The sequence below is a fragment of the Haliotis rubra genome, unplaced genomic scaffold, assembly GCF_003918875.1.
Source record: "Haliotis rubra isolate DU_JTF1 unplaced genomic scaffold, ASM391887v1 Scf178, whole genome shotgun sequence".
In the NCBI taxonomy this organism is placed as follows: domain Eukaryota; kingdom Metazoa; phylum Mollusca; class Gastropoda; order Lepetellida; family Haliotidae; genus Haliotis; species Haliotis rubra.
Genome location: NW_025765758.1, coordinates 1,248,437 through 1,275,051, shown reverse-complemented (window position 1 = coordinate 1,275,051; position 26,615 = coordinate 1,248,437). Strand labels below are relative to the sequence as shown.

The window sequence follows — 26,615 nt, the reverse complement described above, 5'->3', positions numbered from 1 at the left end:
ACAAATACACAAGACATGAGTGAGGTGAGCGGAGTACCTGCTCAATCCCAGGGCGTTTCCTACGAGCGGCATTATCCTGCTCGTGGTCGTCCCAACAGACAGTCCAAATACCGAACTCGTACTCCTACACTGTCTAGATGTGAGCATACTAAGTATATATACAGTTTTTGACAACAATGGACAGGCGACGACTCATCAATGGACACACAGAAAAACAATAGCACTTCCTTGACCAGTTGATGTGATGGCAGACACGGACAAGGGGGATTACCAATGAAGGTTATAAATGTTTATACGATAATTAATGGGCTGACAAGTCAATTTACAATGCGGTAGTGATAAGGATGTACAGTAGTGATTAAAAATACAGGTTAGCGTCATATATATATATTACAATAAAGTCTCACATGTCTTGAGTACATAGTTTTTAGTTTTTAAATATTTGGACGATGGCCGTCCTAAATTAGTCCCTATAACACCTGTTACACAGCGTCACTGCTACGGAAGTTGCAATTAGTTCCAGGGAAGGTATTGTGATTTTTTCCATAGGGGCGATACTTGACCAAGACATGTCAAAACTACAATGAATGGAACCTGAGGAAATTAAGAACAACACCCATGGAATCACCTGTTGAACTGCCAATATATATATACTGAGATACAGGAAGTCTCACTTTCAGCCATTTGTATCCAAAAGAATCAGCGTGGTCAGAGATCTGTCTACATTTCAACAGAGGCGATGTATCACCAAAGTGCAATCCTACTGATTGTGCACCGGGAGGCCTAATTTTGCACAAGTTGATGGGCATGAGACAGAGGTTTAGTGGACCAGATTTCCTGTCAGAGGATGGAAATGAACTCAATGTGTTGGCAGCATTTTGAAAAGAATGATATTCCAACACATCCACTTGGTGAACTTATTGATCTTTACTCCAGCTGGAATAGTTTGAAGAGTTGGGTGACTTCATCAAGATGCTAAAGAAAAGGATAGAACCAAAAGCTGAAGAATAAAGTTACACCATTGAAGGTCCGTTGGAAAGTCAACTTTGGCCCTTTCTAAATCAAGCAAGAAGTGAGTGAGTTGGGTTTTAAGCTGTTTGTAGCAATATCCCAACAATATCACAGCGGGGGACACCAGAAATTGGCTTCACATATTATACCCATGTGGAGAATCGAACCCGGGTCTTTAACCACTAGGTTACACCACCGCCCCTAAATCAAGCAAGAAGATCCACAGTCAAAGGGTTTGGAATTTTGTTTACAAAGCTCAGATATAGACTCTTGTTTCAAGGCTATTAAAAGATTTATTGCAAGGTGTCGAACCTAGAGAATCACCAGATCTGAAAACAGAACCAATCTGATAGGAGTGAGTGAGTTAAAATTTAATGTCTACTCGGCAATATTTCAGCCATATAGTGACGAGAAATGTTGAGCATACACAATAAATACAAGTAGGTAAATAACCAGTCATCGACGGACTGTAAAATAACTAGAGTATCACAGATATGGATATAAAACTAGAATGGAAAACTAAAACATTTTAACTAAAGAAGACCAATACAATATAAAACACGGGCTGTAGATCGCCAACAACTGAAGGTAGATCACCATACTAGGACTGACTGAGTTTGGTTTTACGCCGCTTTTAGCAATATTCCAGCAACATCACGGCGGGGGACACCAGAAATGGGCTTCACACATTGTGCCCAAGTGGGGATTCGAACCCGGGTCTTCGGCGTGACGAGCCAACGCTTTAACCATTAGGCCACCCCCCACCGCCCCTCATTCACATTGACTACTTCTAGCTGTCATCATGAAAGCTTATTCAGATGATGCTAAACGTTTAATTAGAAATGTGTTGAATTTTTTTTAAAAAGAGAGCAGACGTAGCAAACCGATTTATAAGGTGTCGGATTACATGAAACGTACAACTTTTGCTCTTGGCATGAAAAAGAACATCGTGCTAAAAATTGTGAAAAATAAACCAACAACCAATAAACCAACAACCAATAGACAAAACCTTGTACAAAAAGGTAGGCATCCAAAGTTAGATTCTTTTGACATCAGGGTCATCAGAGATGTCATTCGCCGGCTATTTGCAAAATTTAAAGATTTTAACCTACAGAATAATTCTCACTAATGGGTTTTGTGGTTAATGTTGAACAACTCGGAGAAACAAACTCCGTATGATGGTTAACAATTGGCACCCACCTTACCTTATTCACGACCTGTGACACCTCTTCATACCTGTCACGTGCATAGCTGACCTACATTGACGAACGTTGACCTTTATGACCCAACACTGCCGCTGTTACAGGTCATTGGCTCCCTCCCTCTGCAAGCATTCTGCGTTCTGCTGTTTATTTTGTTGACACTTACATAGACAGATTCTTTAATACAAATGCATAAAATCGGTGATTTACAATGTGATTAGGTTGTCTGACAAAACATCCACTTGCACAGTTTGAGATCGATTGGGTCATTGGATGAAGAGATATTTACAAAAAACCGGGTCCACATGCATTTCATGCCAAACTATAGGTGTAACCGATAGTTGGTTTCATTTCGTGTAATTTATTGATACCTACTTGGGTGTCCCACTTCTTTTGCATTAGAGCTCGGATATATGATCTAATCACGGCTTTATAATCAGAATATGGAATAAGAAGTGGTGTCACAGGTTTATTTAGTGCTACCTTAGCAGCAAAATCGGCCATTGTGTTACCAGAGATTCCCACATGGCTGCGTAACCAACAAAAGACGATGTCGCATTGGCCAGTAGCAAGCTCATTGTATAATTCTATTATTTCAATTAAAAGTGGATGTTGAGAAGACAAATTTTTAATATCCTGAAGGCAAGAAAGAGAATCTGAAAATATTATGTATTGTTTATATTTAGGTTGTTTATTAACATATTTAAGAGCTGTGAGTATGGCATTATCTTCCGCTGTGAAAATAGAGCTGTTGTCAGGTAATCTAGCAGATATTATTCTGGATCCAATAACAATGGCACAAGCCACTGCGCCACCATCCTTGGGCCCATCTGTAAATAAGGATTTGTATGTATCATATTTACTTTTTAACTGATTAAATTCTTGTTTATGGTGTAAGTCATTTGTATCTGATTTTTTAAATGCTGTCAGTGTTAGGTCAACTTGTGGCCTGACCAATTGCCAAGGAGGGAAGGAGAAATACTTTCCAGCTCAATGCCAGCAGCAGAAACGAATGGTTTAATTCTTATCCCAAGAGGCGAAACAAGAAGACTTTTTGTTGTACAGATCCTCATAACGAGGATTAAAAACAGTTATATGGAGGGTTGGACTCACTAGAATACAGTTTTGTGATATGCTGTAACGATAATTTTATACGGCGTTGTTTGAGAGATGGCTCATCAGCCTCTACAGAAAGACTGTCAATAGCAGAAGTTTGGAAAGATCCAACACAGAGACTGAGACCTTGGTGATGAACAGAATATAATAATTTAAGATTGCTCTTGACGGCTCCAACATAAATGATGGAACCATAATCGAGTTTAGAAGGGACGAGTGATCTGTATAAGTGAAGGAGGGTTGACTGGTCCCCTCCCCACTTGGAGTTTGAAAACAACCTTTAATAAATCGAGTGCCTTCAGACATTTAGCTCTCGGAGATTTAATTTGTGGTAAGAAAGTAAGATGTTGGTCAAATATTATTCCCAGAAATTTAGCTTCTTTACAATTTTAATTGGAGTGCCTGCTAGATGCAATACTGGGTCAATTTGATAGGAAGTGAGAGGGAGCTGAAAGAAGAACTTGGAAAGATAAACAAAGAAAGGTGCACGGTCTAATGCTTAGAAAAAGGACAGAATAAATCTTCAACCCGCTGCTGCATGAAGCCTTTATGCAGAAGAAAGCTTGAAACTTGATAACCAAGGTCTGCATACCTTGTTTTGTGAGAGAAGACATTCTAAACGGCAGACGTATCACTTAAGTATCCTCTAGTTCAAATGACCTCACAGCATTGACTCCAAACCATCTTCTCTTCTGTAACTCGGACACTTAGAGTCTTTGACAAAAAATAACATCTACCGAGGACGTCGATGACGACAAGCTCAATATCTTGTTGACACATTTTGTAAGATATTGCCTTATAATTTATCATTAAGTCAGTGCCTTCAGCTTTGCACCCACCTGATATTTTCAGGTCTGAAATAATGGGAAGGTTTGTGACTTTGTTTCCTTTGTCACTGAGATATGAACATTGTGTTGATGGATCAATTAAAGTGGATGACACCAGGTGTTCACGAAAGCACCAATTGCTGGCTATGCTTGTTGTATGACGTACCTCCAGTGTTAGAACGTAGATCGTGAAGCTCCTCCGCTGTGGAACCATACACTTGCGACGCATCTATGTAAGCCGTGACCTGGTTCAGTTGTTCTGCTGGAGCTACAAGATGATGACAGGGTAGAGTTGGATCAAGGACATGTACCGTGAATTGGGGGATTTAAAGAAAACTCCACCTCGTATATGGAGTGAGTGAGTGAGTTAATATTTAACGTCACACCGGCAATATTGCAGCCATATCGTGACGAACCTCGTATATGGAAGATTCACTCACATTATGATTCATAGATCATCTCGCGCAGTATTTAGTGGAAACAGTGTTGATGCATTAGTTTCACCAATTACTATGGACTTTACATTACAAACACGATTTGGCGGCGAGTTCGATTTTCATATACACCATAATAGACAATCTATTATACTCATTTGGCTCTTAACCAAAGCCCAAACATGCATGAAATTCTTAACATATTACGCTCACACCTTCAGAGTATCTTTGAACTTAGTACACCTAAACCGCTCTTGAATCTGAGTGTTGTTGTAAACAGGTTGGAATAGTCCCACATGACGTCATCATCGAACACCTGGCTGACCTCATTTCACAGGGGGCAATGACCGCGTACCCGTGGGAAACGGATCCGGCGTGACATCATAGCATCACACCATGACATCACGCCATTATTTTGGACCAATCAGCATAGAGCAACTATCGATCTCACTGTACCACTGACCACAAACTAGTTTCATCCAGTTTCAATTCTACCTATATAAACCCCCTCTGATAGTGAGTTGAGGTTATCACTAACTACATGTCTTTTTACAAAATGTTTATATTTTCCATGCTCAATAACCTTTTCTGTCGCCCGTGGAGAAAATCTGATATCTCAAATCTCAAAGCGTGCGCCATTGAGGCATGGTGAATTAAACTCGCTGCTTCCACACTTCCCTCGTCTCACTCAGCCATGGTGCAATATCATACCTCCTCAAGTTGTACTCAAAATCGTTGGTCTAACATTAGCCTGTCTCACGGTTCCTGAACCATATTGTTTTCCCTACAGCCTAGCCCTCCCTGCAGTGCTAAGGCTCTAAATGAAGTCTAAATGCTAATTTCTAGGTGGAATTAGCAGCCCATGAATTACTCCCTACTCTCAAACTAAATAGTATGATTTTGTATTGAATGAATGCATCATGATAAGACAATACTTGATGTATTTTAAAACCAAAAACATCCATAAATAAAATGCTACATGCTCGTTAGAATCAACACTAGCTAGGGCGTGTCAGCTTTGACTGTAGAAATGTGCGTTCTCATCATGGGGATTGTACATCATATTTAGGAATGTAACTTTCATGGAATTCATCTAAAATTCCATCAGGAATGGGGTGTAATTGTATAGTGTTAGCATGAAAGAGTGATACATGTATGAATGACAACGCACTGATGTATATTATTATTATATGGGTATTTATATAGCACTATAGTCCATCCCACATGCATGCTCAAAGCGCTGGTAAATTTTTCCTTGGATGTCAATCATAGCCATATTACCATTCTCAACTCCCCAGGGAGTGTCTTGCTGCCACTAGGCGCACCAAGTTAATGTGGTTTTCCCATCCTAACGAGGTATACATGACAAAAAACAAGATTTAGGATAGGAGCGCTCATAGACGTCTACTTTACATCTGTTGTGAATTGTCTTATTGCCCCTCCTCAACATCCTGTCCAGATACTTCGCTCTCAGATGTCATGTCTTCATCATCATCTTCAGTCAAGCCTTCGACCCAAGACTTACATTTGTACTGATTGGAAAACACATCATGATACATATTATTCATGTCTTGTACTTGTTTCAGTATTCCGTGTGTCTTTGGACCCCACTGCATATGATACAGATAAGTAATAAATCTTGCATACGTCTCTTTAAACATGCTCCAAATTAATTTCTTGAGTTTGGCTTGTATCATGTCTTCGTTTCATGTACAGCTGTCGTTTCTCATCCAAAGTCTTTATTCAGCTCACGTGTACGTGAATTCATTTGTCTTATACCTTGCTCTTCGAGATCAGCCATCTTATTTTTCCTGTTGCCGTGTGTGACATCGCTTATGATTCATCATCATCATCATCATTTTCCATTTCAGGACATTGTTTATCGTGTAAATGTCTTTGTAAGTTATGGTTATTGCTAAACACTTCACCACAATAGTCACAGTCCACCAGAAGACGTGGTCTCTTTACAGCAGAGAAGTTGTCATCTTCCTCCCACATCCTTTTAACTTGGGGTATCCCCCGTGGACCCACTGAGGACTTTTCTTGACACCTTTTTCTGTGTTTTTGCAAATCATGCATGTCTTGAAACACATTCACCACATTCTTCCAAAGACTCAGTAGTACTTTCTGATGAATGTGGTTGTACATGTTGCTGCTGCTGCTGCTGCTCTTGTTGTTGTTGCTGCTGCTGGAAATCTTCTCCTGAATGTTTTGTACGAATATGAAGGGACAAGTCATGAGCCCACACATTGTTTGGAGCATACGGGACAGGGATGCATAATGATGTTCACACGTCGACAGTCCTACCACAAATGACACATTTAGCCTTTGTCTCTATTGAAAAATCTTTCTTCATTCGCTTTGTTGACACTGCTTCCATTGTGTTTTCCCTACAGCGACACTTTTTCTTTCTTCAACTTGGCTTTAGCCTGTTGAACGACTTGCTGGGTGGGAGACGTGAGAGCAAACGTGTCTGTAGAAGGGGGTAGGTCCATCTTGACCCCTTGCTTCTCGTAATAGATCACATAATCATCAACGTTAGTAAAGGGATTGGGACATCCTTTAGCCTGCAAATAGTAATATTTGGTCCATTTCTTAGGGTCGTCCAGATAGGGTCTCCAGTATCTCCTGTTCATTTTCTTGTTCCAGTCGAATACTGACTCTCACACAGAGGTTTCAGATGAAGTGTCACTATCACTGGTCCACGGCTAAATGAAGCTAAATCACCGTTTCTGTCCTTTATATAGATATCCACAGTCTGTACATTTTTTTCAGTTTGATGGGTACATAGACATCTCTTAAGGAGGAGGACCACGTTAACTATAAGTGACACATAATGGAAGACATATCTATACACTAGCATATCGTTTAACCTTGGGTTGAAAGTAAAACGATTCAGAATATGATTCAGTGAATGTCCTCTGGCTTTCATCATCACATAAAACAAAGCATACAGTCCACGAGTTTTACTGTTTTTACTTTGAAACATCCGTGTATTGCGTTGGAAAGAAGCACCATTCCTTTGTAGAAATGTGTGGAATGTCCTTTGATAATACTCAGGCTTTCTTACCAAACTGTCAAAAAATTCTCTGCGTTTTGAACTTGCATCCAAATAGCTATCCAGTGTTGTCCAGATTGACGAGAGGCTTGGTTATTCAAAATGTATCCTTTGGGATATGTGGATATGGTCCGTGGTAACTGATCGGCAGCAAGCACTTTGATTTTCATCCCTTTAGTAACACTGTCTTTGTTCCAATGGCATTGTAGTTGTCGTGTATTCATGGTGTTGCTAATGTTTCATGCTTCGTTCACTTAAAAATCAACTGATCCTCGCTGTAAATGAGACAGTTGATACCTTCCGGAAGAGCTGACTTAAAATGTAACTCCTTTTAAGGTATTCAAACAGTTCCCCTCTACGCGTTTGGGTTCCAGCGTAAATTGATAAATAGCATATCCCTTATTGAAATCTTTTCTTTTACTGGGAAAGTTCCGTTAATAATGATAACATTATTTTTCCCACGGTCAGCTCAGTACAAGGTCATTGATCCCTGTGAAATGAAGTCAGCCAGGTGTTCGATGATGACGTCATTTGGGACTATTCCAACCTGTATACGACATGTGAGCATGAAATACTCCCACCGCCCATGAAGCTGTGCACCTATCTACCCCCACCTTCTCTTCATACAATTATCCTCGCCATGTATTTCACTCCCATATTCTACGTATCTCTAAACCTGGAAGCGAATGGTGATGTGCATCATACATTAATGAACCTTAAAGACTATTACTAAGATCCAAATTGTAAACTTTCCTTAAATTATATAATGCGTGAAAAACATTTTTTATCGTCTTATCTTCACCCGCCCACTTTCTCTTCGCTTGATGTGCGGGGCGGTGGTGTAGTCTAATGGTTAAAGCGTCCGCTCGTCACCCCGAAGACCCGGGTTCGAGACCCAATTTCTGGTGTCCCAGTATCCCATACACTCACATATCATACATATCTCCGAAACTGTTACACCCTGACCTCACATGCACTCTGAACCTGCAAGGCTGTCCTTTTTGCGTTACCCCGCCAACATTTTTCGTTCCGACGAGAAATAATAAAGTTTTATATTTGCCCTGCCGCTGTGTATACTTATTTATTTAGCATTGTAAATTCAAACTGACACAAGTGAGATTAATCTTTCTTCGTGCTCCGTTTTAAATTTCAGGAAAAAAGAATCATTTTTCCCAAACCACCAATATCAGATAATGTTACTCTCCAACCTCCATGAATATCTGAACCTTCTACTCCCCCACCTCCATGCATATCTAATCCTACTCCTCTACCTCCATGAATACCTGATCCTGTTACTCTCCAACCTCCATGAATATCTGAACCTTCTACTCCTCCACCTCCATGCATATCTAATCCTACTCCTCTACCTCCATGAATACCTGATCCTGTTACTCTCCAACCTCCATGAATATCTGAACCTTCTTCTCCTCCACCTCCATGCATATCTAACCTACTCCTCTACCTCCATGAATACCTGATCCTGTTACTCTCCAACCTCCATGAATATCTGAACCTGTTACTCACCAACCTCCATGAATATCTGAACCTGTCACTCTCCAACCTCCATGAATATCTGAACCTGTTACTCCCCCACCTCCAGGAATACCTGAACCTGTCACTCCCCAACCTTCATGAATACCTGATCCTGTCACCCCCACCTCCCTCACACCCTGAACGTATTATACTCTGACACTCGGTACTCACCGATGTCACAGTTTGTGTTGGCAACCTGCACTGACCGGACAAAGTTGAGACATGTGCGGTTGAACCGTCGGTCTCCTGGTGGCACGTCAATGTTGAAGCACTGATGTCTGGCAGATATACAAGAACATTAGATCATTGTATCCACATTTATCATACTCACACTATAGCACATCCTCAGAAATACATAAATATCTACTCCTAAATCATGATGTTAGTAGTTCCAAACCCTACAGCTGGGATATAGATAACATCCAAATAACACTTCTTGGCCATGGAACTGACGTTCTGTTTGAACAAAGTAAAATCATTGTATTGCCTATTCCTGAAATTCTGTTCTGTTCCTATTCCTGAAACGAAGATAGGCACAGATCATGCATCTGAATCCTACATATTTAACCTTGTATATATTAAGTGTCATACCGCAAATGTTTATCAAAGGGTTTTCATGTTTACATATCAACATTTTTATTCAAACCTGTATGTTTTCTTTGTGCAAATAATCCCTAATCATCTTTACTGAAATATGTTCATGGTAGTTCGCTCTGTCAAGGATTAATCTGCTTTCTGCTTACAGGTACCTCTTGAGATGCAAGACAGCAGGTACCTCTTGAGATGCAAGACAGCAGGTACCTCTTGAGATGCAAGACAGCAGGTACCTCTTGAGATGCAAGACAGCAGGTACCTCTTGAGATGCAAGACAGCAGGTACCTCTTGAGATGCAAGACAGCAGGTACCTCTTGAGATGCAAGACAGCAGGTACCTCTTGAGATGCAAGACAGCAGGTACCTCTTGAGATGCAAGACAGCAGGTACCTCTTGAGATGCAAGACAGCAGGTACCTCTTGAGATGCAAGGTTACAAGTAGCTCTAGGCGAGATGCAAGGTTACAAGTACCTCTCGGTGAGATGCAAGGCTACATGGGCATGCTAACGAGATTCAAGGTTACAGGTACCTGCTAGCAAGATTCAAGGTTGAGGAGTAGGAGTCGTCTTTGACATCATCCTTACAACAAGTTATGGCAGCTCCGTCAGAGCCTGTAGAATCATAAGAGTTATGTCAACATAGTATAGCTGTAATACCGCTGAAACAAATATATGCTCATGATATAGTCACAATTGTACAATCGACAATGCCTTCTTATAAATGTGGAAAGTTATTGTCGCTTCTATCAAAAGATTTACCATAGGACTATTCTTTCTAGAAATGACGTCAATACACATTTCCACATCTATTGCGTGCTCATTAGGACGCCTATATATTTCTAGTAATTTGTTTTGCCCCTTAGTGAGTTTAGTTTTATGCCGCACTGAGCAATATTCCAGCGGTCTGGAAATAATCCAGTCTGGACCAGACAATCCAGTGATCAACAGCATGAGCACCGATGTGCGCAATTGGGAACCGATGACATGTGTCAACCAAGTCAACGAGCCTGACCACCCGGTCCCGTTAGTCGCCTCTTACGACAAGCATGGGTTACTGAAGGCCAATATTCTAACCCGGACCTGCACGGGTCTGTTTTGCCCCTGAATTTAATTAGATATCACTGATAACGCCCAGCAGTTCGTATGTTTTCTCAGTAGACGTCATGTGACTCTTGCTTTCATTTTTGACTAGCTACTAGAGATTTATATATTTGTATATATACTCGCCACGTTTGTAAACAAAAGCCACGTGGATTAAGGAATGGAGTTTTACATGTGGGATAGTGATGTTCTACATTTAAAAATCAGATGTTGTGACTGAACAAAACTGATTCCGTTGTGATCCCTTGGTTTTAAAGAATCTATATCGTATAAATTCCGCCTTAAACACTTTTTGTGAATGTAAATACAATCCTTATCATATCAGAAGGCATTGTGTAAAATGCACCTTTACCGAACCTTTAACAAACCAGTAGTTACAATTTCGGCTCACCTCGTTCAATAGGGGTATTGCTGATGTCATGATCCAGGAACTGACCCCACTGCATGACCATGTGTGTGACGTCACTCTCTGGCTTGGCATTGACGTCAGAGGTGTGAAGGGTGGTGCATACAAGACGTGGACTTGCAAGTGGGCTTCCATAAATTCCGGTAGTTCGGGGCGATAATATACCTGCAATCATATATAAGCAAATGTTTGGAACGCCTCGTCAGCTTTACGTGGGAGGAAGGGCGGTGGGGTAGCCTAGTGGTTAAAGTGTTCGCTTGTCACGCCGAAAACCAGAGTTCGATTTCTCACATGGGTACCATGTGTGAAGCCCATTCTGGTGTCCTCCCTTGTGATAGTGCTGTAATACTGCTAACTAAACCACTCAGTGATGTGGGAGGAACACCAGAAATGGGATTCAAAACCACAATGACATGTTTTTGGAGTGCCAAAGGGATGCAACTGTCTCATCAGTGATATGCGGCGCCTTAGACAAGTGCAAACCGAGCTAACACATGGAAATAAATACGTAATTTTCAAGTAAAATTGATATTTTTATACTTATCATGATCTTTTGCTTATCTCCCTTTTCATTTTCGAATGGTAGTGGAACACTTGAATCTCTTGAAGTTCCCGAAGCGGACGCCATGTGACCAGCCTTACTTGTCACTCTCATATGATTTTCTGCCCATGCACTTGGATCTGCTGTGAAATCCAAAATGTCTCCAGCGGGGAGGTTAGGAGAGCTTCTCGCCATGAGTCAGGATAAGTATAAAAATATCAATTTTACTTTAAAAAATTACATATTTTTTCTTATCCTGACTCATGAGCTTTTGCTTATAGAATCCGACGGATTGGTGGTGGGTGAAGCCACTTCGTGGATTCATCAGCTGTCCTTAAATACGTCCTGTATCTCTTTTCCCCCCCCACCCCCACCCCGCGAAACGGCAGTTCCGTGATCCTATTCTTCCAACTTCCGTTATAACTCGGGTGGACCACTTTCTTGTCTTACTTCAGTCTCAGACAAGTTGAATCATGTTGATTCATGTGGCTACAGATAAACTAGTATCTTCTTGTTACTAGATATCTCATAACCCATAGATTATGATAAGATCTTTATCATAAATGAGTTGCGATCCCTCCACGTACAGGTAAGCTCTTTACCCGTACAGGATCTTTAATCACTCATGCTAGCCTGTTCTAGACTGTGTGCATGGACTTTCAACCTAATACTTTTTCCTTAGTATAAGTTATCAACAAGTCAATGTGATAAAGGGTGAGATTTTCCAACTCAGCGCCTTTGAGGAACCGTTAGTTGCTGTGCTACAACAAGAGGCCCAAATTGGTGAATGCCTGAGACGTCTTCAGTGGCTATGTCTCTGAGAAAGTGGTTGGCAAACACCGTGCCCGACTTCCAAAAGCAGCCCTCCATAATTGCTGGTATAGAGCAATTTCCGTGCAGAGCCAGTGTTGACACCAGTGCTCTGACTTGGAAGCTCTAGGAGGTTCTAGTCCTGCTGCTTTATAGGCTCTCAATATGACAGCTCTCATCCAGAACGATATGGTCGTTCTCTAGACTTCTGCCGATGTCTATTGATAATGGGATGAGCAGGCGCTTGAATTTTTGTCTCCTTGTCTCAGTCTTTTGAAGATGTACCTTCAGGGCTCTGACCTGACACAAGGATAAGTCTTCTATATCCTCTGGGCCAAGGATTGTAGATAGCGCTGGTACGTGGAACTGTATCTGGCTGACCAGGTAGTTGGTTCTTGGCAATGAAGTCCCATTTAAGTTCTAGATGAACTGCAGCATGTTGCTCCGTGTCGAATCTGGTTCGACCAAAGTCCAGCGCATGTATCTCTGATTTTCAAGCTGCCGTGGCTAACGCAAGCAGAAACAGAGTCTTCTGTGTCAGCAGCTCGAAGGTAGTCTGGTCTATAGGTTCGTAGGCATCACTCATAAGATGACGTAGAATTACATTCAGATCCCAGACCGGAGCTCTGAACTTCTTTGCTGGTCCTCCAGTTTAAAAGATCTCAGCAGAGCAAGTAATTCTGGTACTTTCGTCAACTTGATGCCTGTTTTCATGGTAATCACTGTACTGATGGCGGCGAGGTATGTAAATAATGTCGAACCTATGAGATGTCTGGTCTGTCTAAGATGAAAGATATTCCGCCACTTGAGGATAGGTAGCTTTCATCGCAGTGAAGCCTTTCCGCCTTGCATAAGTCTCAAAACTTCAGCCATTTGTCATCATACAGGTTACGAGTCGATCTGCGTAACGCTAGCGTTACTGCCTTGGCTGCCCTGGTGGAGTATCCTCTTTTCTTCAAACATGTTTGGATACGGTCCACACGTGTAACTGGAATGCTGTCGGGTTCCCGTGGACTTGCTTGGTGTGCGGATGTATGAGTAGGTTCGGCCAATCTGGTAACTTGATTGCTGGACTTCCGAGATCTATTAGGTCTAGGAACCATACTCTCGCTTGCCAGTTTGGCGTGATCAAAGTCAGTTGTAGCGCCTGTGTCTGTTTGATCTTCAACAGTACTTCCGGAAGTAATATCGGGGGTGGAAACGCATAAGCGTTTAGTCCTTCCCAAGATATGCTCAGAGCATCTGTTGCCCAGGCTTGAGGATCTGGAACTGGTGAGACAAATGTCTGTAGTTGTTTGTTGAACCTCGTGGCAAACAGGTCTATGCAAGGGGGATCCTATTTCCCTCATGATGAGCCGGAACGCTTCTGGATGGAGCATCCATTCCGTAGGTGAATAGTGCAGTGGTCGGGAGAAACGTCTGCAAGTACGTTCTTGGCTCCGGGTATGTGACACGCCTTTATCCAGATGTTTGCTTCCATGTAATGTGGAACAACTGGAATGCGAGCTGTAGCAGGCTTGGAGACGTTGTGGATCCTTGCTGATTTATGGAGAATGCCACTGTAGAGTTGTCCGTGTAGAATATCAGCATTCTGTTGTTCAGCGAGCTCGACCATAGTTGTAAGGCGTTGATCACAGCTTTCATCTCCAGCAGTTTGATGTGAAGATGCTGCTCTATTTTGGACCACCTTCCTGATGCAACTTGATTGTTTAGATGCGTACCCCAGCCCTGCATCGAAGCGTCTACGTAGAGATGTGTTGAAGGCCGCCTCTTGTAAATAGGTCCCTCTGCAAACGTCCGACCTGTGCGTCCACCACGGTAGATACCTCTTGAGGTTGTCTGGCAGCAAGATAGGGTCGACGCTGTCTAGATGTTTTGTCAGGAACCGTTGCAGTGGTCTTAGTTGTAACCTTCCTGTGCGAGTGAAGTCCTGCGCCGAGGTTAGTTGACCGAGTAGAACTTGCCATGATCGTAGTGTGAAGGGAGAGATGACTGCTGGTGGAATCATGGCTTGCATCTTGTCCCAACGATCTTCTGGGACGACAATACGATTCTGTGTTGTGATAAACCTTATCCCCAGAAATTGCGGATCTTGTATTAGTTCCAACTTCATAAGGTTCACCAGCCATCCTAGTTGAGTGAGCAACTTGATCGTGAAGTTCAGCTGAATTCCGTTGTCCAAGTAGAATGCATTGCGTAGACCTCTGTTTTCAGCAGATAGTCTTTGTTGAATTTGCACATGTTGTAAATCAGTCTGAACTTCTCGTTGGAGTTCTTCGTGGGTACTAGAAAACTTGGGGAATAGAAGCCTGGAGTGAGATGGTGCTGATCTATTATCTCTATCGCCTCCTTCAAAAGTAGTGAGTCGATGGCTTCTTGTAGTTTGCCTGTTCCTCTGCATAGTTAAAGACCATCGGGTTGAGGGTTAGCGGAGGTGTGGCCTTGAGTTGTACTCTGTATCCTTCTCTTAGTACTTGGGAGACGTAGTCGTCCTCTAGTATTCCCCAATTTTTCCAGTACCTTTGTATACGTCCACCCACTGTTGACGGTTTTACAGAAGCGGCTGGGGGTGGAAGACTCCAGTCGTTCAAAGTCTAGTTCCTCTGGATCCTCTGGGAGTGCGGCCTCTCCCTGAGTTTCCTCTGTAATTTCCGGATGGGCGACGAAAAGATCCTTTGCCGCCTCTGAAGCTGGGGTACTTCTCCTTTACCTTCTGTATGCCAGAATATTTGGACTTTTGCGAAGTATGACGGATGACGTTGGCCAGAGTATCTATGGATTTTATTATCATAACTTTCTCTCGAGTCGTGCATAGCTTCCTTAGCTGCATCGTCTATTTGTCCTCCAAAGATAGTAGGCGCCTCCCATGGAGCTCTCAGAGGCGGTTAGATGAATCTATCACTCCATGAACAGGATGCAAGTAGCCCTCGTGTGCGTAGTAAAGTGAGACCTGCAGATATAGATGCCAGATGGTCCGATAAAAAGTATTGGTCCTTCTTCTGTGTTATGAGGGCCGATTATATCATTCTATCCTCTTCTGAACTTGAGCTCTGGAATTTATTGATCAATGCTTCATTGATGGCTCTGGACCTAGCCAACCCGAAGAAGGATCGCCTTGTAGCAGTATCAAGTTGAGATACTTTATCTTCCACAATACATCTTGTTTAGGCACCCATTCAGGCGCCTTTGTAAATGGATCCATATGATGTAAGGGGAATGTTTTCACTTTAAATGATGGCAGATGCTGACTCTGGTACTTGGATGTTTTCGAGAAAGCTGTGCGTAGGTTAGAGGGTACCTTGGATATAGGTTCATTTGGAGGGATAGTGACAGAGTCAAAGTTGTCGTTACGCATCATATAAGTGTAGACTTCATCTTTATCCTTAGGAGACTCCAAGTTCAACCCGTTGGCAATCCACGCTGTAACCTCTGAGTCTGGGAAGACGAAGTCTGCTTGCTGATCCAAAGTCTCCTGATTATTAGTGCCAGGGAATCCGACTCATCCATCTGCGAACCTGTATCCCTTCTCGAACCTTCATCATCCTTTCGCGAACATCTATCTGAAGATTCCTCCCTATGCGAACGTCTATCTTGAGAGTGCTCTCTTCGCGAAACTCTATCTGTAGATTCATCTTTTCACGAACCTCTGTGTGAGCTATCCCTTCGCGAACTTCTGTGATGTGAACCTTCTCTTCGCGAACCTCTGTCATGATGAGTGACTTCTCTAACGTCTGAGATATATGAGATCTCGATCTAGAGCGGCTAGGTGTAGGAGATGGGTCCTTCAATGTTCTCGAACTTTGAGGGTTCGCGGACGTAGAACTGAGTAGGCATCTCATCTCTTCTATCCTCTTCTATGATGACAATTGTCCGACTGTTGGACGACGTGGCAAAGGTGTTCGTTCGCCAACGTATTCTTTAGATGTAGTTCTTCGAGGAGTAGGTTTGCGCAGGTCCGTAGGTTTGCGCACGTGTCGGTAGATGAGAGGCTTCGCCGAGCCTTCGCTTCTTCCTCGAACCTACGTTCCATCATGGCCATTATCTGGTTGGTGAATTGTCTCATAAATTCGCCCGGGTCAAAGTTCTGCGTTGGTTGAAGATGCTGCGGTGTAGACGAAGTGTTCGAGAACGCTGATGAGTTCTGCGCCTCAACTTCACTCCGTTGAGAAGTAGGTGGTAGTTTGTCAAACAGCTGGCTTGCTGTGACCGTTGCAGGGGACGGTCTAGTAGTTGTAGAAGTCGATTGAGTCGCTGATCTCATAGGTACTTCGGGTAGAAGTAACGGGGGTCATCAAAAACGTCTACTTCATGTGGAGGTAATATCTCTTCGTTGATGGATTTTTGATGCGTTGACTTAGTAGGCTGTGTAGATTTACCCTCCGATCTGGTAACAGATGCTTTCTTCTGTGATGTAGAAGAAGATGACTTCTTTTTCTTAGCTTGAGTCGGAGTCAACTGCGTTGTAGCCGATCTCTTCTTGGCCCCCGTACCAGCAGACTGCCCCTGCAACGCACTAAACAGCACCAGTATTATGAACTTCAGCAGTAGCAAGCAACATACGGTTTGAAGGCTGATCTCGTGTTTTATCAGCCGTGACTTGAGATGACTTCCTCACCCGATCTATGGCACGTCTATAGATATAAGACAAATATAGATTAAATTTAAGATTTGATACATCAACACAATATGTAAAGCGCAAGCTGGAAGAACATGGTTTTATGCATGAAGAGCACTGGGGGTGAGGATCAGCCACGGATAACCTGTACCTGCAAACACTGCAAGATTTCATGAAATGTAAACAAAGTTACATAACGATGACATAAAGACACAAATACAAATACTTTTTAAAAACTTTTTACATATAATACATAGTAGTTATTGCCAAATCCGTATAAAGCGTAATTTTGAAGAACAGGACCTAAATAAAAAGGATATAATGCCGTATAAGGGCTCCAGTGAGAGTGATAAGTAAGGCTGGTCACATGACTGTTTGCGCGGGAAAAGGGCAAAAGGCAGGTAACTCGTGGGTTAGTGTATTTTTACGTCCGCTTCGGGAACTTCAAGGGATTCAACTGCCATTCGAAAAGGAAAGGGAGATAAACAAAAGATCATGAGTCAGGATAAGAAAAAAATTAATTGTACATTTGTAACCATGTGATTGAAAGACGCTAAAGAACTTGACACGCACCTCCAAAGTACACAACTGTTTTGAGGACTAAATACAGGCATCTCAGAACATTGGCATAAGAATATCAAGGGAATTACGTTTATCCCCATTGCAGGCTTACACATATAATCAGAGTGAGTGAGTGAGTGAGTATGGTTTTACGCCGCTTTTAGCAATATTCCAGCAATATCAATAATGTGGGCTTTTCTGCGTTTTTCTAGCACAGTGGGACAGTTTTCTTTGGTAGGCCTGATAATGACACTGTTTGACTTTCGTAGATCAAATTACGTTTGGCATTCGCAACACACGAAATAGGTAAACTATTAAAGAAAGATTATGCACCAAATCATTACTCACCATCGTCATATAGTGGTTGAAGGAACCTCCTCATTGGGATGAAGCTCTTTCCCCAGTCAGGATGTCGGATGTTGTTACAGCTGCCGTCTGCTGTCCGGAATTTGCCAGTGTTGGTGCAAGTCAAGTCGCTGCCACACTTGTCACTGAGAACATTGGCATCATTTACTTGTACAGATTAACGTTCGCTATCAGAAGCCCGAGTTCTCTTGATTCAGGCGTATGGACGCAACACAACGGCATTCTTGTCACACGCTTGTCGTTGTCACGTGTATAGCTTAGGGATTTTCAAATGATTTTTCCTAAACATTTTAATAGCATTTAACTTTTTTCTGAAGGAACTGATATATTGTGTCACTGCTGCTTGTCAGTGGTGCTTACAAATTCCTAAACCTAAACGTTGAAGTGTAATTATTTGTTGTTTAACGCCGCACTCAGCAATATCCAAGGTATATGGCGGCGGTCTACAAATATATCGAGTCTGGACCAGACAATCCAGTGATCAACAGGATGTGCATCGATCTACGAAGTTGGGATAAGATGACGTTATGAAGATGCGTTTTTTCTTAATTAAAATATCATTGATAAACTTTCAGTTATTATGGGTCACAAAAGTTTATAGCGCTGTGTGTGATTTGAGTGAGTTTAGTTTTACGCCGCACTCAGCAATATTCCATCTATATTGGCGTCGGTCTGTAAATAATCGAGTCTGGACCAGACAATCTATTGATCAACGGCATGAGCATCGATCTGCGAAATTGGGAACCGATGACATGTGTCAACCAAGCCAGCGAGCCTGACCACCCGATCCGGTATGGGACTGGCGTTCTTTCGAGTGAGTTCTACATGATCGAAGTGTGATCTACATGGCCTTAGTGAGGCGTAGCTACTGCTAGAATTCTCGAGAACTCTGATTGATGGCTGAGATCGACGGGACTGTTGAGACTGCTTTGGATTTACGCTCACCTGTCTGTTAACATCGTCCGCTCACATTGTTTCAACTGCCGTCAACAATCTCTAATCCGTACATCGACAAGAATCAAGACTGCAGTAATTATAAACATTTAATAACTATTTTTGATTTGTGACTCAATAGTATTGTAATATAAATCTGTATTGTCATTCATTGTAACCTTGCTCATTGTTTATTCAATATATTATTAAATATTATAGACTTGTCTGTTTTCTATTTTGCTGGTTTAAAGGAGACTCTCAAGACTTTTTTGTCACGGTCATTTCTAATCTATGGATGACGATATGTCCGGACAAAACAGGGGTGTGTTTGACGCAAGCCCTCTGATTGGTCAACGCTTGCAAATCTGCACATTCTTTGTAAATTCCCTAGAATTTTTCCTTTCATCGACTGCTTAATGTAAGAATACTTTTCGAGAAATGACTTCTGAAAGAATGTATCTAGTTGTAAATGTCTCCTTCACAAGCATCAACCAACCAGAGGGCTTGCTTCGACCACACCCCCATTTTGTCCGGACATATCGTCATCCATTTGTGTCAAGATCGTTTAGTTGAGGGTCAAACTCTGGTTTTAATCGACTTGCAGAAATAACAATAAAGAATTGGTAGGTGTCATGAGTGGTGCTCGATAGGCCAATCATCCATGATTATGTTTACATTACTTTTAATCCATTGCATGCGATGGTAGAGTAGCGATCGGCAAAGCAGGCGGGTGGGGGTACACCGAAGTGTCCGGCCTTGTCATAATGTATTGTACTGTGAGGCATTTCGACTTGGGGGTCATCTCAATTTTTTAATATTTTTTCAAAATCTTTAATCCTCGCAAAGACACGAGGGCCTGTGACCCGATCCCGTTAGTCGCCTCTTACAACAAGCATAGTCTCTTTTTGTGGCAAGCATGGGTTGCTGAAGACCTATTTTACCCCTGATCTTCACGGGTTTATTAGATTAGAACTAACATTAATTATTTTCATCTTCTTGTAGTGGAGGACCCGTGAAGATCCAGGTTAGAATTGGTTTTCAGTAACCCAAGCCTGTCAAGGGCGACTAATGGGATCGGGTGGTCAGGCTTACTGACTTGGTTGGCACATGTCATCGTATCCCACCTGCGTAGTATGAAGCTCAGGCGGTTAATCACTGGGTTGTCTCGTCCAGACTCGATTATTTACAGACCGCCGCCGTATAGCTGGAATATTGAGTGGGTCGTTTATCAATCAGCCAGTTAATTAATCTTGTGAAGGGCCTACCTCAGAACTTCTTTATCCGTAGAATGGACGTGTAAATCCTCCAGAAGCTTCTTCCTGTATATCTTAGCGAGCTTTATTGCCTTCGGTTTTGTTGCGATGAACACCGCGTGCTGTTCTGCTGCTGATTTCCCACCGAGTTTGTCAATGCCTGCAAAATGGCAGCTGCATAGGTGCAATGCGAAAAACACATATTTAGCTTTGTAAAACCCCGCACTCAGTTAGCCTCAGTGTCTGTAAAAAATGAAGCCTGGACCAGATGAGCCAGTGAGTTATGTTTTACGCCGATTTTAGCAATATTCCAGCAATATCACGGCAGGGGACACCAGAAATGGGCTTCACACATTGTACCCATGTGGGGAATCGAACCCGGGCCTTCGTCGTGACGATCGAACGCTTTAACCACTAGGCTACTCTACCGCTCCACATGAGCGAGTAACTGATATCATAAGCATCAACCTAGGCTATGGGTATACGATGACGTGTGTAAACCAATTAGTGATCCTGGCCATCCGATCCGGGCTATCGCCTCGAACAAGAATAGGTTGTTGGTGGTCAATTCTAACCCGGATCTTCACGGATGATAATTATGCAACATACATAACCCTATGTTAAATTGATGTTCAGCAACCAATTCTTGTTGTAAGAGGTGACTTACTCCATCGGGAGGTCAGGCTCAACTTGGTTGACACATGTTATCGTCAACCAACTGCGTAGATCGATGCTCATACAAGTCACTGACTTGTCTGGCTCAGACTCGATTTTTTACCAGACTTATAGCTGGAACTTTGCCGAGTACAGCTTTAATCAATAAACTTAAATGTCAGTTCTGTCTATTTGCTTGAATCCGCCATATAACTGGAATATTGCTGAGTGCGGCGTAAAACTACACTTGCTCCTGAAAATCTTTGCTTGAACATTTACACACCATACATCAATACATCCTGAATCTGCAGATGTTGAGATTATTCTCTGGTTGCAATGGTACATATTACTCGTTCAGATGGGCATACATATATTCTGCAGTAATTATTATCCATGTGGCGTGTGTCCGTTATGCTGGATACAGGTACGAGCGTTATTCGTTGAGGACGTTATGGCAAAAATGCAGGTACGAACGTTATTCGTTGAGGACGTTATGGTGAAAATGCAGGTACGAACGTTATTCGTTGAGGACGTTATGGTGAAAATACAGGTACGAGAGTTATTCGTTGAGGATACTATGGTGAAAATGCAGGTACGAGCGCTATTCGTCGAGGACGTTATGGTGAAAATGCAGGTACGAACGTTATTCGTTGAGGACGTTATGGTGAAAATGCAGGTACGAGAGTTATTCGTTGAGGATACTATGGTGAAAATGCAGGTACGAACGTTATTCGTTGAGGACGTTATGGTGAAAATGCAGGTACGAACGTTATTCGTTGAGGACGTTATGGTGAAAATACAGGTACGAGAGTTATTCGTTGAGGATACTATGGTGAAAATGCAGGTACGAACGTTATTCGTTGAGGACGTTATGGTGAAAATGCAGGTACGAACGTTATTCGTTGAGGACGTTATGGTGAAAATACAGGTACGAGCGTTATTCGTTGAGGATACTATGGTGAAAATGCAGGTACGAACGTTATTCGTTGAGGACGTTATGGTGAAAATGCAGGTACGAACGTTATTCGTTGAGGACGTTATGGTGAAAATACAGGTACGAGAGTTATTCGTTGAGGATACTATGGTGAAAATGCAGGTACGAGCGCTATTCGTCGAGGACGTTATGGTGAAAATGCAGGTACGAACGTTATTCGTTGAGGACGTTATGGTGAAAATACAGGTACGAGAGTTATTCGTTGAGGATACTATGGTGAAAATGCAGGTACGAGCGCTATTCGTCGAGGACGTTATGGTGAAAATGCAGGTACGAACGTTATTCGTTGAGGGCGTTATGGTGAAAATGCAGGTACGAACGTTATTCGTTGAGGATGTTATGGTGAAAATGCAGATACGAACGTTATTCGTTCAAGATGCTAAGTGAAAATACAGGTACGAGAGTTATTCGTTGAGGATGCTATGGTGAAAAGAACCTGTTTGCGGCATACATGTATAGTGTTTACTTACCGAACTCCAGGAACTTTATGTCTTGCTTTATTTCATCTAAAAGCATCCTCACATTCTTACGTTTGGCTGCAGCGGTCGGAATCAAGGCCACGACACCTACCACGAGGAGGAGGTGGAGCAAAAACCCCATGTCTAGAGACGAAAATACTGGAATACAAAGTTGACCATACATAACATTCATTCACACACACTGTCTCGGGGTTGAGTGAGCGAGCGAGTTTAGTTTTAGCAATATCCCAGCTATGTGGCGGCGGTCTGTAAATAATCGAGTCTGGACCAGACAATCCAATGATCACCAGCATGAGCATCGATCTGCGCAATTTGGAACCGATGACATGTGTCAACCAAGTCAGCGAAACTGACCACCCGATCCCGTTAGTCGCCTCTTACGACAAGCATAGTCGCCTTTTATGGCAAGCACGTGGGTTGCTGAAGACCTATTCTACCCCGGATTTTCACGGTTCTCGAGCGAGTTTAGGTTTACGCCGCTTTTTGCAATATTCCAGCAATACTACGGTGTAACTAGCGAACGCTTTAACCACTAGGCTACCTTATCGCTGGACTCGGGTTCTGTGCATTCATGCTAGGTCTAGATATTATTCATCTATTATCTGGAAAGACTTCCGCCCGTATTCCCCTTTAAATTTCACTCTAGTCAAATCATATCAACTGAATATATATATATACATATATAGGGGTTACAGATGCATAAATCATTTAATCGTTATAAGTCAAACCCCGTCATTAAAACTACTCATTTCGACCCTTAATCAACTTAAATCGACCTTTTTGACAACACTGCACAATTCTCTCCAAATTTCAACCAATCAGAGGGGCGCGTCTCCGTGACGTAATGTGAGGTATTGAAATGAGAGGCACTGTTGAACTTTTTTCTGGTAAATACCACTTTTGAACCAAGTAAATTAGAACTTTTAAATTAATTTTATGCGTTTTAATTGCCGTAAAATATTACACTGCAGTATCTTCCACGGGGAGTAATAACAGTAGTTATAATCCACAGGAGATATTCCTTGTGTGAGATCAAACGTTGTCTTCCAGGAGATATCGTTTTGACAGTAGATTTCGTACAATGCCCTGACATCAATGGATCGTCAATGACGTATTACTTAGAATCTCAACCTCGTGTCTTCTGATATCAATACATGTATATCAACACTCGTTGATAAAAGGAAAACTATCCTCGACAAGCATCGGATATTTGTAACTGTATCAAGTTGTGGTGATATATTTGATATCAATGGACACTCGGGCAAGAGTCTCTATACATTAAACGAGTAAGTAGAAGTTAAATCATCAGTCAATCACTTAGTGAAAATACACAAAATAAACTCTAGATTTGGACAAGATATTCCTGTAACAATACTGACTGAGTTTGGTTTTACGCCGCTTTTAGCAATATTCCAGCAACATCACGGCGGGGGACACCAGAAATGGGCTTCACACATTGTGCCCATGTGGGGATTCGAACCCGGGTCTTCGGCGTGACGAGCCAACGCTTTACCCATTAGGCTACCCCACCACCCCCCTGTAACAATAGAAAACTAAGCTCTGGAATTTTTTTTAATACCGAAGCTGAAAATGTTACGCGTGTATCTATATATAGCTAGATATTCTGAAATGATAAAATCCACAAATAGTCATAGAAACTATATGAAAACTAAAATGCAACAATCAATACATGGCGTTATTTTTTTTAAATGGTAAAAATTTACACAACATTCTGTATGTAAAATAAAAGATCAACCATGATATTAAAATATTATTTTAAAAAGCATACAATGAATATGAATAAGAATAAGTAAAATTTAAAAATTCTAATTTACTTGTTTCAAATGTGCTAAATACTAGTTTCAAAAGTGGTAATTACCAGAAAAAAGTGGTTATTACCAATTTTAAAACAGAAAATTACAACAAACATTTTTACCCCTCTGGGCTTTTACAGTAAACAGTTTTCTTACCTTCTGCCCTGCTTGTTTAAGGTTATGTGTGACTTCGAATCGGCTGCCATTCAATTATTCTGGCACCGACGATCAAATCGCACAAGAATCCCGTGCAGTATGCGCTAATTGAAAAGAAACGTCACCATCGAGCAGTTGAACGCACTGCATGAAATGTCTGTGCTTCATATTTGTTTTGTCATTTATTCTGGGCCAGGTCAACGCCGCAACAGTTCGAAGACAAGGTGAAACACCCGTACCAGTTTGGAGACAAGGTGAAAAACCCCATCAGCTAAGAGGAACACCCCTTCAGCAAGGAGGAACACCACTTCCGCTAAGAGAAACACTACTTCCGCTGAGAGGAACACCACTTCTGCTGAGAGGAAGACCACTTCACCTGAGAGAAACACCACTTCACCTGAGAGAAACACCACTTCAGCTAAGAGGAACACCCCTTCAGGTAAGAGGAATGCCACTTCAGGTAGAGAAACACCACTTCACCTTAGTGGAACACCACTTCAGCTAGGAGGAACACCACTTCCGCTAAGAGGAACACCACTTCCCCTAAGAGGAACACAACTTCAGCTGAGAGGAACACCACTTCAGCTAAGAGGAACACCACTTCAGCTGAGAGGAACACCACTTCACCTGAGAGAAACACCACTTCAGCTAAGAGGAACACCCCTTCAGGAAAGAGGAATGCCACTTCAGCTAGAGGAACACCACTTCACCTTAGAGGAACACCACTTCAGCTAAGAGGAACACCACTTCACCTGAGAGGAACACCACTTCAGCTAGGAGGAGCACCACTTCCGCTAAGAGGAACACCACTTCCCCTAAGAGGAACACAACTTCAGTTGAGAGGCTAGGTTGATCAACACATTTATTTCAGATGCTAGGTGTTCTATGAGCAGCTCATGGCTTGTAATTTTTGCTTCAGCGTCAAAACGTGAGGATTCAGAGACATATCTTCCACACCCCATCACCTGATCGTCGTTTTGCACTTTACGTTTATGTAAGATGCCACACCAGTCTCACTTCAAAGGACCCGAGAAGATCCGGGTTAGAATTGATCTTCAGTAACCCATGCTTGTCGTGAAAGAGGACTAACGGGATCGGGCGGTCAGGCTCGCTGACTTGGTTGACACATGTCATCGTATCCCAATTGCGTAGGTCGATGCTCATACTGTTGATCACTGGATTGTCTTGTCCAGACTGGATTATTTACAGACCGCCGCCATATAGCTGTAATATTGCTGAGTGCGGCGTAAAACTAAACTCACTCACTCACTCACTCGCTTCAAAGTAATTCGTGGATCTCATACTGTGCGACGACTCAGACCTGCTAAATACGTGTTTGTTGGTCGAGAACACATAGCGAGTGTATTTAATGTGTTTCATGATCAAGGATTTTGTGGGTGAAACTTTTATGAATGATTGAGCCCATCGATGGTATCCGTGTTGTGAAAATAGGAATAGACAACCAAGACAAACAGCATTGCCGCCGCACATTTTGATCAATAACGGCAGAGAGCGAAGTGATGTGATCCGCGGCCACACATTGATCATTGCATGGCGCTTCAGTCAATATCGCCCTTTTCCGCTCCAGGCTACACGGTCAAGATATAAGTTATAGTGAGTGAGTGAGTGAGTCTGGTTTTACGCCGCCTTTAGCAATATTCCAGCAATATCACGGCGGGGGACACCAGAAATGGGCTTCACACATTGTACCCATGTGGGGAATCGAACCCGGGTCTTCGGCGTGACGAGCAAACGCTTTAACCACTAGGCTACCTCACCGCCCCATTATAAGTTATTGCATCATATATACGCTTTTTTTATAATATGAAGGCTGGCTTCTGTCTAAACACCGTGTAGGTCGTATCTTTACAATACAACCACACCATACCACCACTATAGTGACGATTACCAGAAGTAGTAATATATCTCTGACGTGGGGGTGATGGGGTAGCCTAGTGGTTAAAGCGTTCGCTCATGCTGCCTTGCATCTGGGTTCGATTCCTCTCATTGGTATAATGTGTGAAGCCTATTTCTGATGTCCCCCGCCGTGATATTGCTGGAATATTGCTAAAAGCGGTGTAAAAGTTTAGTCACTTACTCTTAAGTCGACCTCCAAAGTGGACACATTTGTGATTAAAATCATCTGCATCCTGCGGGCA

The 26,615-nt window shown here is 42.4% G+C and overlaps 1 protein-coding gene across 1 annotated transcript in view; it reads right to left on the bottom strand.

Annotated features, from left to right (window-relative positions):
- The window catches only part of LOC124273216 (peroxidase-like), a 29,728-nt gene extending 5,256 nt beyond the window's left edge, over positions 1-24,472 (bottom strand). The window contains exons 1-8 of the mRNA XM_046708432.1: positions 24,457-24,472; positions 22,478-22,609; positions 20,372-20,519; positions 18,156-18,298; positions 11,266-11,445; positions 10,304-10,385; positions 9,353-9,459; positions 4,323-4,424 (exon numbers count right to left, since the gene is read on the bottom strand). Of these exons, the coding sequence (XP_046564388.1) occupies positions 4,323-4,424; positions 9,353-9,459; positions 10,304-10,385; positions 11,266-11,445; positions 18,156-18,298; positions 20,372-20,519; positions 22,478-22,607 (892 nt within the window). The 5' untranslated portion in view covers positions 22,608-22,609; positions 24,457-24,472. The remainder of the gene's footprint in view (positions 1-4,322; positions 4,425-9,352; positions 9,460-10,303; positions 10,386-11,265; positions 11,446-18,155; positions 18,299-20,371; positions 20,520-22,477; positions 22,610-24,456) is intronic.
- Positions 24,473-26,615: the final 2,143 nt, after the last annotated feature.